Source organism: Epinephelus lanceolatus, chromosome 24, assembly GCF_041903045.1.
Source record: "Epinephelus lanceolatus isolate andai-2023 chromosome 24, ASM4190304v1, whole genome shotgun sequence".
NCBI classification, from domain to species: Eukaryota; Metazoa; Chordata; class Actinopteri; order Perciformes; family Serranidae; genus Epinephelus; species Epinephelus lanceolatus.
The window spans coordinates 11,979,119-11,996,852 of NC_135757.1; the positions used below are offsets into that span (position 1 = coordinate 11,979,119).

Sequence of the window (17,734 nt, forward strand, 5' to 3'; positions counted from 1 at the left end):
TGTCAGCTGAATCCACATCTTTCCAAATGTGAGATAAAGATGGTAAAGATCAACGAAGGACACTATTTGTCAGCCAAATCTTGCCAGGTTATATTTAGCCATTATTTGGACGCAAGTTCTCCAGAGGAACGAGCAATTCTCTGAGACAAGTGGTTATATTAGTAACTTGTCACTCAACCAGAGCTGGATCAGATAAAACAAGTTACATATATTTTCACTTTAACATCTTCCAAGGATTAAAAGGGATAGTTCAGTTTTTTTGAAGTTGGTTTGTGTGATGCTAATCTATAGTCAGTGTTTTACAGACAGTAGATGTCAGTCGTATTCCCCCCGTTTGGAAAAAGCAGGCAGGAGTACTGCTATGGAGCTTAGCGGTGTACTGCTGTGGATGGGGGCAACAGTAAAATGTATTTTAGCCATCTAAAAAATCAGTATCAGTTGTTGTGTAGTGTATACACCAATCAGCCAAAACATTAAAACCACTGACAGAAGTGAATAACATTGATCCTCTTGTTACAATTTAATGTTCTGCTTGGAAACCTTTGGTCCTGGCATTCGTGTGGATGCACCCTGACGTGCTCCACCCATCTGAACACTGTTACCCCCTCATGGCAACAGCTTTTGTCAATGGCAGTGGCCCCCCCAGCAGAACAATGCACCATGCCACACCACAAAACCTGCTCAGGAATGACCCCAGGAATGGGACAAAGAACTCAAGGCATTAACTTGGCCTCCAAATACCCCAGATCCCAACCTGATCCAACATTTGAGGGACATGCTGGTACCCCCGATCCATGGTGGGTGCTCCTTGGACTGGACTTGGCTCTGACCTGTCAAGGCATGGGCACAGGACCTCTGGGGGGTGTCCTATAGTGTTTGGAACCAACACGTTGGCTTCAGATATTTTGAGTACTGTGAGTCTGAGGTGGGATAACAGCACGTCCCACAGATGTTTGATCCGATTGGGATCTGGGCAATTTGGAGGCCAGGGCAACACCTTGAGCTCTTTCTCATGTTCCTTGGGCCAGTTCCTTGGGCGCACTGTCCTGCTGGGGGCCATAGCTACTGGGGGGTGCAGCTGCCACAAGGGGGAATACCTGGTCTGCACTGGTGTTAAGGTGGGTGGAGCGTGTCAGGTGGCATCCACACGAATGTCAGAACCCAAAGTTTCCCAACAGAACATTGCATTGTAGCAAGATGATCAATGTTGTTCATGTCACTTGTCAGTGGTTTTAATGTTTTGGCTAATGGATGTATATAGAATATTTTACCTATCCCGTCAGATAGCCCTTTTTGATGGGAAGTGAAGCAGATTAATTCATCTACGCTCTCTTTAAAGCCGCCTGACTCCTTGACAAAAACAATTTTACCTCGCAAAACACAGGAGTTGCTTGTCCACTGCTGCCTCTGTCAGTAAGTTTGTTTGTTAATGTGAGACTTTTGTGAAAACTGAAACACCAGAGTCACACATAACACAAGCAAACAATTTGATCAATGCAGTGGTGGACCAGCAGCTCCTGTGTTATGCTAGGTAAAATGACTGTTTTGTCAAAGGAGTCTGGTAGCTTTGAAGGGAAGCACAGATGGATATTTAGGCTTCCGTTCCTTGTTGGAAAGGGCTGTCTAAAGCTGAGGTAAAGCTGTGAAAATATTCTATATATAGTGTAACTTATATTGATTTTTTTTTTTTCTGGCTAAAGAACATGTTGTTGCCCCTGTCCGTAGCAGTACATTGCTCAGCTTCAGTGACAGTACTCCTGCCTGCTTCATCTACTGTATGTAAAACACTGACTATGGATAAGTACCTCCGACAACTTCACTTCAAAAATCCAAACTTTCCTTTAACATATAGTGTAAAGACGAGAAGGAAACACAATGCAAAGTAGACAAATACTGAAACTTACTTTACATGCTAAGTAAGGAAATCCTGATCCAGTGTTCTTGTGCTAGAACTTCTCACAATTAGAGGAGGGGTCAATGCTGAGGTTAAAGAAAAAAGTGCTGAGGTAAACAGTTTGTGAGATGGTGTAATTTATTTTCCATATCAAAAGCATAATGTCTATTTGAGTGTTTTTTCCAGCGAGTGCTGCGCTGCGTTAGTATTTCCTTTGATGTGGACACATTTGTGTTCAAACAAACACATTATCAGCTCCTCCAGAAGGAGTGGACCGAGACTGCTCAGCAGACATTCTTCAGCCATCTCTTCTGTCTTTACGCACTTTAAAAAGGTTTGTCAGATCAGTATATTGAGTCCACTTTTCTCTCCCCAGGAGTACCAGATCGATATTATCTTCGCCCAGACCTGGGTGGACACCCGTCTGCGGTATAACAGCAGCAGCAGCATGCGGCTAACCCTCAACAGGTATGCTGGGTTTACTGCGGATATACAGCTTTTTCTCCAAATATGTCAACTTTGCGGCTGTAGCATTGATACCATTGAGAATTATAGTATTGTATATTTAGATATATTTTTAAATGAACTCCAGGACGCTGCTGTGACTGCTGTTTCCACTGTGGCAGCTATTGCGCTTCAACATTTTCATACTGTGAATATCTCATTCAAGAACAATATTCTTCCGTCTCTTGGGAAGAGGCCTGTAATTAATGGAACAAATTGATTGATGTGCTTTGTTTTCCCGGTGTCGCTCGGGTATTTTATTATCCTCTTATTGGAAGTAGAGCTGCTTCATGCATTTCAGAGAAATCTGGAGGAATTCAGCAGCAATCATTTCTCACCCTCTGCCCCTCTTTCTCATTTCTTTCTCTCTGTGTCTTTCTCTGCCTCTTATTCATCCAGCAATATGGTCGGCTTGATCTGGCTGCCTGACACCATCTTTAGGAATTCCAAGAACGCAGACTCTCACTGGATAACGACGCCCAATCAGCTGCTTCGGATCTGGAACAATGGAAAAGTCCTCTACACACTGAGGTAAAAGACATAAAAACACGGAACAGTATGATACAAGACACAAAAGACTGTCTGGAGATCCAACAAAGAAGTATCCGCAGTGAATCCTGTTTAATGTACAAAAGTGTTGTAGACAACTACAGATGCTTAAAATTTATAAACAAAAAAATATGGACAAGGCATCTGTTACATCATCCCAGATTTCAAACTATTTGAAGCACCATCTTTCTTCTAACATCCATATTTGGGCAAAAGGAAGGAAGCCTGAGTGGTGCAAGCAGCAACGTACGAACCTGTCTGGCTCATTAATAGGCAATTATTGGTGCATTTTTCAGATTAATTCAAGCTGCAGTCATCTTAAATTCATGTCTGTTGCAGTAGTTTCCAATAAATGCTCTGTGTGTTCCCATCAGGCTGCTATGTAGGTGCACAAGTCAGTTTGTGCAGGTCACCTCCTCTCTATAAAGCCCCTGAAAACATGGGTTTACATCTTAAAGGAATACTTCACCCCCAAAATGATCATTTCTTTTATCAGTTTGTCTTTAAAAATGCGTTTGTCCCAGTGTATCATTCTTTGTCCCTTGTCTTTGTGGGTCAGTGGACACAGTGCAGGTAGAGCTCTCCATGAGTTCCTTTTTTTTGCTCAGCATCACTTTGTGCGTCGCAGGGTGGGTAATTGATCTGTTGATCCATTCAGAGTTGATCAGATCAGATTAAACGAGAGGAGCAGCTGCTGCAGAGGCGGGTTAGACCCTGTTTACACCCAGTAGAATACACTGCGTGCCAAATTATTATGCAAGTGATCTTTTCTTGAAAATCTGGAAGGCTGCTGTTCAGGAAAAAATAGTGTTTTAGTATGATTTATTTAAGGCCTTGTGCTTTAACAAAACCCTTTTTGTTTTAATCTAAAATGCTTTCCAATATCCTTGATCACAGACCACGCGTGCCACATTATTATGCAAGTCCTATTCAACTTTGACCATGGGCTAGAAAACTGACCTGACCAAAAACAAAGAGAGTCAAATTGTCAAGACTCTGAGCAAGGGGGAATCTACAAATGATATAGCCAAGAAATGTAGCGTGACCACCAAACCATAAAAAAGATTCGTCCAAAATAGTCAGGATGGGAGAAAACCCAGAGTAGAAAAAGCTTGTCGGACATTATCAAGCCGAGAACTGTCAAGAATCAAATGAGAGGTTGCTGAAAGACCCAGGGCAAATGGCAAAGGTCTAAGGCAAAAACCAGACCTCCACTGAAGAAAATACATTGGGAAAAACGACTGGAATGGGCAAAATAATACATGAAAGCTGACTTGTCCAAAGTTATATTCACGGAGATGAGTGCTGGGCAACCTAGACTGACCAGATGAGTGGGCATCTGGTTGGATTTCAAGCGGCCATGCCGCTCCAACTCGTCTGTGACGTCACTAAGGCGGTGGTGGTGTTGTGTTCTGGGCTGCTATTGTTGATGATGAACTTGCTGGTCTTTTCCGGATGGTGTAAAAGTGAGTCCTGCACTTTCCTCAAGACAAATTTCCTCCCATGATGGAAAAGACAATCAGCTAGACCAAGACTGGTTGGCATCGCACCTTATGAACTGGCCTAGCTGTTCACCGGATCTCAACCCAATTGAGAACTTGTGGTCAATAATAAAGAAGATGATTTACAGTGATGGCAAGCAATACAGCTCAACAGACCAGCTTTTGAAAGCCATACAAGTGCATCTGATGCTCTGTGCTCTGACAGTGTGATGCTATAAATAAGCAAAGTCAGATGTATTTCAACAGCACTCCTAACAAACAGCTCAGCTCCAAAAATTGAAAATCTCTTTGTGGCGGCAGATGTTTTGATCGTGGTGGGCTGCCACAAAGAAATGAATGTGTGAGAAACCCTGCAGTTACTCACACAGTGTTAAGTTGGATTTGTATGCTACTTTGTATGATTTTGTATGCCTCCACAGTGAATGAATAATACAACAACTGAGAAAATTGAAGTCACAGGGAGACGTAACTAACAACAGCAAAACTATATCAAATCATACATTTACAAACAAGCATACTTACTTATCCAGTCGTATGCTCCGTACTTCCCAAACACATGCATTCCTATTTTAAACACTTCTGCATTAACATTCTTACGCATGGAGAAGTAGCACACCTGGGTAAGCATGTGCACTCTATTGCATTCTATTTAAATCCCGCCTCCCAGCTTGTTTATTGGCCAGGAGTTGTGTTCTCAATCACCGACAACTGTCACTTCCTGTCAAGTAGAGTTTAAGCTGTTCTACTTGTTAGGTATATATAGTTAAAAGTATATATACACCGATCAGCCAAAACATTAAAACCACTGACAGGTGAAGTGAACAACATTGATCATCTTGTTATAGTGCAATGTTCTGTTGGGAAACCTTTGGGTTCTGACATTCATGTGGAGGCCACCTGACACGCTCCACCCACCTGAACACCAGTGCAGACCAGGTACCCCTCCTTATGGCAGCAGCACTCCCCAGTAGCAGGGACCTCCCAGCAGGACAGTGCACGATGACACACCACAAACACTGCTCAGGAGTGGCCCAAGGAACATGACAGAGACCTCAAAGTGTCAACCTGCCCTCCAAATTCCCCAGATCCCAATCTGATCAATCATCTGTGGGACGTGCTGGTACCCCACCTCACAACCCACAGGATTCAAAAGATCTGAAGGCAACACGTTGGTGCCAGACACTATAAGACACCGTCCAGAGATCCTGTGTCCATGCCCTGACAAGTCAGAGCCAAGTCCGGTCCAAGGAGGCCCCACCATGGATCAGGGGTGCCTCTCGGGTACCAGCATGTCCCTCAAATGTTTGCTCAGATTGGGATCTGGGGTATTTGAAGGTCAGGTCAACACCTTGAGCTCTTTGTCCTGTTCCTCGGGTCATTCCTGAGTAGTTTTTGTGATGTGGCATGGTGCATTGTCCTGCCGGGGGGCCACTGCCAACGACCAGTGCCATTGCCAAGAGGAGGTTTACTTGGTCTGCAACGGTGTTCGGGTGGGTGGAACATGTCAAGTAGCATCCACATGAATGCCAAGAGCAAAGGTTTCCCAAGAGAACACTGCACTGTCACAAGATGATCAATGTTATTCACTTCACCTGTCAGTGGTTTTAATGTTTTGGCTGATGGGTGTACTTCTGCTGTTGTTCAGCGCACTCCTCCTTTTACTCTAGTTCATCAAGAATTTTCTTAATTTTTGGATTCTTTGTTTACCATGGAGGCATGCAAGAAATTCACAAAATATAACAAACAAGCCAGGTTAGCCCTCTGAGCTAATGCATGCTAACTACACTAACTTTTGAAGTGTGCAACCACATTTTTTGCTGACACTATATATCAAACAAAAGCCACAGACTGTATCGTATGAAGTTGTTGTGAGCAGAAGATAGTGTTATCTCAGAGCATGGCAGGGCAAAGCCTCTCTTCCTCTGGGCAGCTGCCTCCATCCCACTCAGACTCATCCTGGGTCTGGGTCCACAGCTGTGTGTATTGGAGAGCAGCGTAACAGCAAGGAGCACTTAGTCTGCTAATTCTGGGGACTGAAACGTCCCCAGAAGGACACTGCACACTGACTGAAAAAAACTGATGATTTAAATCTTTGACTTTCAGGGTGCAGCCCTCGATTATTTTTAGCGTTGTGCACATACTAATGTCATATAGATTCTTGTTGACATGTGATATGTTAATACAGGTGCTTTTTCTAACCAAAAAAAAAGCTCTTTTTCTGCTCAAATTAAATTGTCTGCTTGGACTAGAAAGTTCAGTTTGACTGACTCACCCCTCTCTAACCGACCCCAAAGTATATTATCACTTGAGTGAGAGATTAGAAAAAGCTGATACGCATCATTTCACCTTTACCTTGATAGAAACAGTCGAGATACAGACAGGAAATGCAGAGAGAGAGGGGTATGACATGCAATAAATCAAATCAGGGACGCTGTGGTAAGTTGTGTCTTAACCACTCAGCCACCTGCACACACACAGCAACTCTCCAATAGAATTCTTTTTCTGGTGGCTTGACTTATTTTAGCTTCTGCTTCAGTGTAATTAATTATGTTTCCTCTCTGCATGTTGTTCAGTATTGAAATTAGAGTGTCTTTGCTTTTGCTACGAAGCCTTGCTTTACTCGACTCAGAAAAACACAAACTCCTCTCACAACATGTCAGCATGTCATGTGTTACTGCTCGTTTAGTTGTGCTCTCTCTGACAGCTTCTCAGTGCCAGAGAAATGACAAACAGGGGAGGGTTGTGCATGTGTGTGCATGGCCTTATGACAAAATAACCCTCGCTGTGTCAGTGGCGAGAAAAAAAAAACTCCACTCAGGATTCAAGTGGACAGGTTCTTTTTAAATTTGAGTGGCATCTGGGTTTATGAACCCTCAAGCTCTGACATGAGCTTTTTCTGTCCTGAGGATCCAATTTCACCCGCATATTCAGGATTTCAAGCTAGACCCTGGTCAAACAGCAAATACCAGCATGAGTGTTTGTTTTCAAGCCTTTGGAGGAACAGACGCAGAGCTGCTGCTGCATCGGGATGGCACGGAGAGTTGAATCAATCCAATAAAGGTGTAACAATATGACTGTAAGGAGAGACGAAAAGAAAGGCTTTACTTCAAACCATTCTAATAATTACCTAAAATCTAACTCATAATTGAAGAGGAATGATTTTGGGTGTTTCAGAGGTTAATACCACTGTCATCATTAGCTCTCAACAAAGTTTAAAGAAATACTTAACTCACAGAATAACCATTTTTACATCAGTTCCTTACCTTGTGAGGAAAACCTATTTTTTCTCACATGCGTCCACGGAGCAGAGAGGATCCAAAAAGGGAAACATTCTTCATTACGCGTTTAGAAACCTTAAAACTGTATTCGACAAACTCTCACCATACACTGTATAAAATAATGTATCTAGCTACTGTGACATAACTCATTGGTTTGTGGACTTCTGCTTTGAAGCCTCGTCATGTTGGATTTTTTTGACCAGAAGTGACCATTCTTGGATAAGAAAGTGGCGCTAGACCCCTAGCTCCTAGCTTAGGTAGCATGGTGCCTCTACAACTATGGTTAACGTTGATAATATCAAGGCTAATGCTAACTTTTGCTTGTGAAAAAAATGTATTTACCAGTTAAGCTGAACATCCGACTCCTTAGAGGGTCTTTTAGTACAACTTAATGCTAAACAAAACCTGTTTCAGTGAACAAAATGTATCACCAGACTCTGTAACACCCACTGTACACTACCTGCCCTATTCTTAGCATCTAGCTGGTGAGCATAGTGGAGCATTTCACAGCTAAAGAGACATGTATTTTTCTAATAAAATGAGAGATAATATTGCAATCACATGCATCAGGTGGCTAGAAACACATCTCCAACATAAAAAGCTGAGGTGGTTTACACAGTGTGTGCATGCTAACGTGTTTTCTACAACAGCTTTATAAGGTGATAATATGCCACTGTTGTTTTCAGCCTCCCAGGTGGCCAACAAAGCAATTAACGCAGCTTAAACAAGCTACAGACTGCAGATGGGATACATTTCCATCAGATATTTTATTTATAAACAATCTGATTTCTTAATTACTGGGTTTGATGACCACACATAAATAAAACTGTTTATATAAACGCATCCTTCGCTCTGTTGCTTATATTTAGACAAAGATGTCTCGCAACAAATAAATGTATTTTATGTGTGACTTTAGTTTGATCAAGCAAAGAACAGCAGAGTGTCTGTAGCTCCTTTGAAAGTCTAAAAATGTCTTGAATTCCATTTTATCACGATTAGGCCTCCAAAGTCATTTAATAGTCTTAAATTAATTTGTGAGGTTGTCAATTGCCACAAATATTTTTTAATCTAGTTTCATTTATCCATCTTTTAATTTCCTTTTGTCAAAATGTTTGAAGCTCTTCTGTGTGGACATCCACATTTCTGATGTTACAAATCTTTAAACCGACTTGCATCTATCTGTTGGCAAGATTCAGATTAACCTAACTCACTCTAATAACCATGTTACTACATAAAGCCTACGTCTGCATGGGACCAAGTATAAACCACTTACCTTTCTACTTTCTACTAAGAACAATGTTTGAGTGAGAAAAAGATGTTTTTTTTCCAAATTCAGTCTTAAATTTGACTGAAATTATCTTCAGGAGGTCTTTGAAAGCATGAACTGTACATGTCTGATATTTAGACATCCTGAATAGGCCTGCACCAGACAAAAACAAAGCAGTTTTCTTTTGTTAGAACCAATCAGCAGCAGAGTCTTAGTGCTAACGGAGCTTTAAAGACCTATACATGTTGACAGCTAAAAATACACAGATGGAAAAACACATTCTGTCTTGAAATTCCCTCTCACAACTGCAAACTTCCCACGAAATGTTTGGCTTTTAATAGCTAATTCCACTCCTGCTAATGTGCGTCTCCATGATGAATCTGAAAATCATTGTTTCATTAAAAGGATATTAAGTCTCAAAGAGGCGTTTGTTTGGGGGCGTATTTGCATTGAGTGATACATCTCTCACACTCACATCTCTGCAGTGTTCGCCACCGCAGCTTGATCCCCTCACCTCGGCTCGCCAGTCTTGCCCAAATATATGCAAATTGGGACTGTACAGCTCAGTCATGTGCACTTTGTTCACCTACAAACAAGACGAGCAAGGCAGCGCTCTTCCTGCTTTGAATGAGGCTCTTCTTTTGTGCTCTAAGTCAGTCAGTTTTAATGAGAAACTGTAGCGGGGACAAAGACGCAACAACACAGAGCAAGTCAAAAGAAAAAGCTCATTTTCATGATGGTCTCGTTTTTACAGCCATTATCGCATCCAGTGAAAATTAATTTTAGGATGATATATTGAAGTAACACACGGAGAATATAAATTAAGCAGGCTTTATATTTTGGATGTAAAACTAATCCCCTGTGTCTTTGTTATCACCGGTTCTTCTCCAAAACATCTGGTGTATTGACTTGTCCAGTGATCAGAGCTAAGTACTGCTGTTTTTAGACTCTGACATGCCTCTGGGCCCTGACCTCTAAGTTAATGCCGTCTTCCCCACAAACATGTCCGACGCTGATGATTAAACAGTTCTGTCATTTTGAGGGATTTCACACATCAACCAAGCAACCAAGTGTGATCCTGCACCATCTGGTTCAAAGCCGGCGCTTCGTGTAGTGTAGCGCAAAAAGTGCATGATGTGATATAAGCAGAGATGATAGCTGTGCATTCACAAAATGTGCTACATGGGCCATGATCCAATGTCTTTATCTAAGTCTTTCTCTCTCCCTCCTCAGGATGACCATCAATGCAGAATGCCAGCTGCAACTCCATAATTTCCCAATGGACGAACACTCCTGTCCTCTTGTCTTCTCCAGCTGTGAGTGTTGGCAGTAGCATAACACACAATATGCACATATTCTCGCCAAGCAGTGCCTACACACACAACACCTGCTGAAGCAGAACTTTAAAATCAGAGATAGGGCTTCATGAACACAAAAAAGATCCAAATAACAACAACAAAAAACTCTTTTTGCTTTGGAGTAAGAGGCGGTCTCAGCAGGTGGTAATGAAGGCACAATTTTATGCCAAAATGAGCACCAGAACCGAGCTGTGCCACCTGATGAGCGTAAACAACCTCAGCTGTGAACCCAGCTCAACACAAGCAGGTTGTTTTTATGGCCTGTGACAGTTTGTCGGCAGATCCTCAGCAAGTCTTAGATTCATTTATATAAATATTAGGCCTTAAAAATCATGAATTAGTCTTGCATTTGCATCTGTAAAGGTTTTAATTACCTCAGATATTTGATCTAATTTCAGTGATTTGCCCTTTAATTTGCCTGTGAGTGGAGCTCTACATAGTAAAAGTCCACACTTCTGACATTATAAATGTTTAAACCTTTACATACCATATATACTGAATTTTACCTGCAATGTTTGAATTAAAAACAGATTATTTGTCTAAAAGTTGGTGTCCAATTTGGTTAAAATCTTAACAACGTCTTAAAAAGCATTAACTATAAGTGACTTACACCTATAGACACCCTGTTGATCCAGACATTTGAAAGGCCCTGAATTGAAGTGTTCCAGTTTCAGAAGGAGTCATTGATTGGGGATCAGCTGCATTTATAGGGGCAATGTTCCTGAAGTCTGTCAACAAAATTTAGCCTTGACTTAGCGACATATTTACTAAGACGACGTAGATAAATCATCCCAGCTGTAATTCACTTGAAGAGAAGACATGTTTGGGACTCCAGGCCTGTGTTTATCTCATAAGAGGAAGGCTGTATGTGAGGAAATGTTAATTGAACAGCTTGAAGTTGTCAGCTCAGCAAAAAGAGGAGTGATTGAATGAGTTATGAGAAATCAAAGGGAGATTTTGGGAAAATCCTTTAAATTTCTTTTGACTATATTATATCTGTATACAGATATTACTTAACAACTAGTGTCGGGCTGTACCGTCATTTTTTATTTTCAAAGATTCTGTTGAGGTTTTCATGACATCATCACCCTAAAAAATATTAGATTATAAAAGATAAACTCAATTTCAGGAAAGTGATTAATTGGATTGAATGAGCTAGTATTTTTCTTTAACCTATCAACTTTACTTAGTGAATAAATGTAATTTATGGTGCTGTTGTATTGCTGCCCTGTTAATGAAGGTGTGCCCCAAGTGTAAGAGCAGACAGATTTTTGACAGCAGTGACGCTAATAAACATGGATTAAAGCTGAATATGTTATTAGATATAAACATGTTGTGAAATTTTGGAGGTGATGACATCTGTCTCTTTTTAATAAGTTTTGACTTTTGGACTTCACAATGCTCTGGATTCACTGGAAATCTTTGGATCACACAAGCTGGGAACAATCTTACGCAGCTACAACTGGAATAATTATTCAAATAGTGTATGGAACTGTGCAGAAATACAGACGTGCAAAAAAAAAAAAAAAAAAACCTGTGCAGCATTTGAATGTTGATTTACTCGGTACAGTATTACTGGCTCCTTCAGTCATATCACAGTGGACTGGAGCTGCTACAATCCATTATAAGTCGAGGATAATAGGCAGGCGGGACCTGTGGGTAAAATCATGTGACTTGTACATCTGGTGCTGAACTGAGAGCTCCTATAATGTAACTTGTAATAGTCTTTTAATTTGCGTTTCTCTCTCCCTCTCCCTCTTTAGTTTATAGTCTCTCAATCTATGGCGTGCCCCATAAAACCATGCTGCAGATTTATACCTACATTTCCCACACATTAAATTTCAGACACAGTTCAGGCGGCTGCTGTGTTGGGTCTGTGGGGATAAATCAGTTTGCAGCAGCTGTTTTATATTAGTGTCCTTTCCATCCTCTCATATTTTGCAGCCTGATTATAGTTCTGCCTCCCAATGGCTCATCAGATTCAGATGAGGGATCAAATGAGCAGGATGGAGAGGATGAACCTAATGCATTGAGCCACAGTGAGGACCTCAGCAGCGGGAGAGCCACTACTGACGCTAATGATGAGGCTTATCGTAAAGTGTTTCTGTGATTTATGGCCACACGCTCTTTAGTTAGAATGGTTTATAGGTAAGTGAGTGAGAAAGAGATCAGATGTCACAAAGTGCTTCACAATGAAGACAAAAGATGTAAAATGGAGACATATCATAGAAATAAAAGTCAGTGGAAAGAGCCCAGGATTGGTGTTACATGATGTCTCTGTGAAGACTGGGTCAGAAGCTCAGCAGCAGCATTTTGGATTCCATCCATCTTGCTACAAGTGAAGAGGGAGTTATGATAGTCAGGACAGGATGAAATAAAAAGCATGAATAATTATTTCCATCTCAGCTTGAGACACAATAGGTTTTACACAATATTTCTCAAAACAGGAATGAATCAAACACTTCCCACGCGAGTCAGTGTCCTTAGTTTCTGACAGAGGGTTTAACAGATGAAGAGATGGAACCAAGGACAAGAGCCGCAGGGGTGTTAACAAGGGTCTGTGTCTCATTAGCATTAGCTGTAGAAAATGAGTATCCGTCAAGTTTTAATAGCATTTAGGTAGATTAATTTTCTATGATAACAAATCTACATTTTTCTTACCTTTATAAAATCAACTGTATACCCCAAATTGGCAGTGTGTCCTGGTCCCTCCCACCAGACAACCACATATGCAAACACTTCATACAGTAAACTTTTATCTTTAAACTTTAATCTTATTTAATCGTAGAGTTGCCTGCAGCTCATTCACTCAGCCATTGGGCAGCAGCCTAGGAGATAGAGCTTTGGTTGCAAGCTTTAGCAGCTCCAATTCAACCAGCACTGGGTGTCACAGCGAGCTGGTTGCCAGTGGCAGCACCAGGTTTAACCTGTGTAACAGCAGCAACAGAAAGTTTGCTAAGGTGGCGGGGAGTCGGGGCTGTCCGGTTGTGCTGACTGGATTCAGGTTGCTGTGGCGTTGGACTGGTGGTCCATCTCTGGAGCTGCTGCCAGCTTTTCTCATGGTGAGATGGTTGTTAGCAGCAGGAAGTGATTCGTAGGACACACTGTGATTTGAGACGCTAGCTAAGGTTAGCCACAGAAACATGATCATGAGGCTGCGGCTCAGTTTAGCAGAAGGCTAAATGATGAGCAACATTTTCTCTCCATCTTTGAATCACTTCGCTGATATGAACGTGTTTTATTTTGTTTATTGTCAGACTCTTTTAGACTCTGTTTTTAAAGTCTGTCTTCCTTTTTTCGGGTTACTTTGCAGTGTAGGCAGTTGTTGCCAATGCTGGAGTCGCAACTTTCTCTGCAGGATTCTCCACCATTCAATCGGGCTTTCACCAAAGGGAAGGGCATCTCCATTAGTAGAACAGCCTCCCTGTCTCCCTCCCTGTCTCCCTGAAATGATCTGTGATTGGCCAGAGTCTCTCGTCACAAGCTAGGTTTTCGAAAGCCTGAAAACAGAACCAATAGGAGGTGCAGAAGTCTAGTTTTGTCTCAGATCACTCGAATTACAATATGCTCCAAGTTAATTATGGGTTTTTCGTCCAATGATGGCAAAAATAAATCTGCCTGCCGCAGCTTTAATGTGTTGAAAAACAATTGTATTAACTAGGTCTATGTTCTTGTTAGGGGTGTAACGGTACACAAAAATCACGGTTCGGTACGTACCTCAGTACACAAGTCACGGTTCGTTTTGTTTTTTTTTGGTACAGTAATGAAAAAAATAGACAACTATTAAATATCTTTTACTTATTGGTAACCTTATTAAAACATACCACCACAGCAGTTAACTCTTTTTACACAATTTTTGAATGAAACAAATACATATAGAATCCTGCTTTTTCACATTTTTTGAATGAAAAATATAAATATATATTTCTGCTTTAACAGTTTTACTCAATTAAAATAAAAAGTATAGTGCAGCTGGTCAGCTTTAAAGCCTGCTCAGATTCAGTTTTACTAGGAACTTACTTAGCTTTCCCACTTTGTTAAAGTGCAGTAAACAAAACATGCTTATATCTAAAGTGCAGCTTAAACAATTTTACTCAACTCCAATGGCGCTGATTATTTCTTTAGCACGATGGTCAGGGAAACGCTCTTTCTTTTTAAACGACGACGATATCGTAGTTTGCACCAGATTGCTTTTTCTAGTCGTGCCGGTTAACGTTCAAACTCGGGTGGTGTCGCTTTAGATGCGTTAGCATGTTAGACGTGTTTCCAAGTACATACCCGACCGCTGTTCTGCAGTGTCAGCACACTGCTTTTGTCTTGTCAACTTGTTTATTTCCATCTTCGTATTTTACCCTGAAACCAAAGTGTTCCCAAACAGAGGACTTAAGGTTTGCGGGTGGGTCTTCAGGTTCGTCAGGCTCACTTGCAATGTTGTCAAAATGCGAGAATGCGCTGCACAAAGAGAAAGCGGAGATTTACGGTCGGACTCGGTCTGTCACTCAATTATGTCCGTCGGGGGAACTAGATATTTTAAATGGTTCGGCTCACAAAAACGGAATTAAAATATAACAAAATAAAATAATATCCTGCGTCCAATAATTCGGTACAGGGTCGTGCCGAACCGAAAGTCGTGTACTGAACAGTTCGACACAGTTACATGTACCGTTACGGCCCTAGTTCTTGTGCATTTTAGTGGTTCAGAGCCAGAAACTATGGCATGATGACCGCATTAGCACCACCACTGACTTGATGCTGGCGTGAAATTAGAGCCTTCAAAGCATTTATCGTCCCATTAACCAGTGCCTTTATTAAGTTGCCCATCACCTAAAAAGCACCAAAATCCCATTTAGTCTTGTATGATGGGTCATTGTGTTGGACCAGACATGTTCCACACTGCTGGAGATGATTTAATTTAGGTAATAATCATTACCTGATGCGCCTACAGATGGCAGTATTTGTCACAGGCCATTATTGAACCTCCTCTCAGCATTGATAATCAATTGACTATTTATGTTCACAGTGTGATGAGGCCGGATGTCACAGTACTGTAGGTACTGAAAGAACTATTGACTGCAAATGGGCTTCCATTATGTCTCTGCTCTCAGTGAAAGGATTTCCTGTAATAACCCTTTTTTCCCAGACTGTGTGAATGGACATTTTTTTCAGTCTCTGGCTGCAACGGATGAGCAGTTATCTTCAATAACACTGAAATAAAACCTTGAAGTTTCATATTTGCTGAAGCTGAAGACTGCCATGTTGATAGTTAATTACCCTGACGTATTTTAATAAAAAACTACTGTATCATTTCACGGTGTATGTTTTAGATTTAGACTCTCAGCAAAAGTGATGATAGTAGTCGTTAGTAATGAATACAAATGTAAGCTCCGATAGCAGCAAATATCTGCGTTAACACTAAATCCCCTCCGCTTAAAACTGTGCTTTATTCAGGATTTTCCGATCAGAGCAGGATAATTAAGGAACAGCGTAAATCATATTTGGGGACGTTCCTAAAAGCAAGTTCAAAGTGGCCAGTTTTCCCGAGTTTAAGAGGTTTAATTACCTCTCAGAGCGGAACGGAGGCTTCTAGATGAAAATAACTAAAACTTGTATAACTTCTGGTTTGAAACGTCCCAATCTTTTCACTCTGTATCTTTGGACTTGTTATTTTTGGAGACAGCAGCACAGACATCTATATCAGCACATATGAGTCAACTCCTGCTCTCCAGATTCTCATCCAACTCTGACAAGCTAAAGAAACAATTTCCGTCAATCTATCACATGACATGACCTTGCTTTTTAAAAAGCACTTCAGTAAGTGTTTGGACAGGTCATCTCAGTCTGTTTTGCATAAACATGTCGCCAGCTCGCAAATGACACGTCCTGTGGCAGACGGATATGAAGGAGACGAGGTGATTTCATCGGGGTGACACCTGATAATGAAGCGACAAACACAAAAAGCCCTCACTTTTTTCTCCACCATCCAAACACATAATCTTTTCTTACACTGCTATCAACCAGCCTAATGCACATACCTGTTGTCTCTTCATCAATCTGTTCATTTATTGAGATACAACACTGTAAATATGATGAATGCCTTTAAGACCTCACTAATCTCTCTCATTAATTCCAAATATTGTCTGATAGCAGATGTATCCCCGACACCTTGAAAACATGCTTTGAATTTATGGCTTTTAAGCTCTGTGGTTTTAGTCTATTCATTGTATAATAAAAAAAGAAAACTTCTCTGACGTCTGGAAAGCTCAGTGTGAAAGCCGTGAAAAGCCTTAACTATGATTACAAGGACCCATGCAGTCATCCACACCACAGGCAGCAATCACTTCCTAAAGAACACCCTTTGTGGCATGACATTAGTAGGGTATTTACATTTTTACTGCACATACCATTACATATGAGTAATAGTTATTTGTGTCACAAAATGCTGGTCGTGATTGAGGGCTTGATGGTAGTTTGCTGTGTGAAAGAAGTGGCAAAACGTGACATTTTCAGTACATTTCTTTTTAGGGATGCACCGAAATGAAAATTTGTTTAAATTAAACGCTTGGCCAAATACCGAGTACTGAATACCGTTGTTTAGTATTTCATTAGTTTTTGCAGATGAACAGCCTCCAGATTAGTGTTGTCATGGTAGCAAAATTGGGACCCATGGTATGATACCAGTGAAAGTATCACGGTTCAGAGTAGTATCAGGATACCACAGCAAAAATGGGGCAGATTTGCCTTTTGTCATTTATAAAAAGATAAATCACTTTTCTATAATACATCAATGATATTTCAATGGAATAGATTACTTATTGACTTATTCATACTTCAAAAACAGCATCAATAAGTGATTAACATAGCGGGAATCGAAATAGAATAAATAAATACAATAAAAATCAACCAGCCACCCTCCTCCCGTTACATGCCACAAAGAGAGAAATGTGAACGGCTCGTTTCTCCTCTGACACGTCACATACCTGTGTGACGCCACGGCTCGGTTGTCCAGGTACTTTTGGGCAGTCATGACACTAAGAAGAGGAAAACAAACCACTGCAGCGGCATATTGAGTGCCAGGTGGCCAGTGTGCGCCGTTATTGGACGGCGCATGGACACTCACCCTCTTGCGATTGGACTTTGAACTTATCCCACAGTAGTGGTACCTGAGGTACCGTAATACTACGTTACTCCAACATTATGGTATCATATGCACTGTGGTGTTTTAGTACCCCGGTCTACCATTGGTACCAGTATACCCTGCAACACTACTCTAGATAGTTCAGTATCACATTCTTTGCAAACCGCTTTTCTTCTATCACTCTCCAACACTTTGAAATATCGCCACACTGCCGACATTTTACTCCGTTTGCGTTATCAAAACACCT

The 17,734-nt window shown here is 41.2% G+C and overlaps 1 protein-coding gene across 1 annotated transcript in view; it reads left to right on the forward strand.

Annotated features, from left to right (window-relative positions):
* The window catches only part of LOC117250239 (gamma-aminobutyric acid receptor subunit gamma-3-like), a 145,075-nt gene that overhangs the window by 78,078 nt on the left and 49,263 nt on the right, over window positions 1-17,734 (forward strand). Inside the window, exons 4-6 of the mRNA XM_033616344.2 lie at window positions 2,271-2,362; window positions 2,798-2,929; window positions 10,228-10,310. Of these exons, the coding sequence (XP_033472235.2) occupies window positions 2,271-2,362; window positions 2,798-2,929; window positions 10,228-10,310 (307 nt within the window). The remainder of the gene's footprint in view (window positions 1-2,270; window positions 2,363-2,797; window positions 2,930-10,227; window positions 10,311-17,734) is intronic.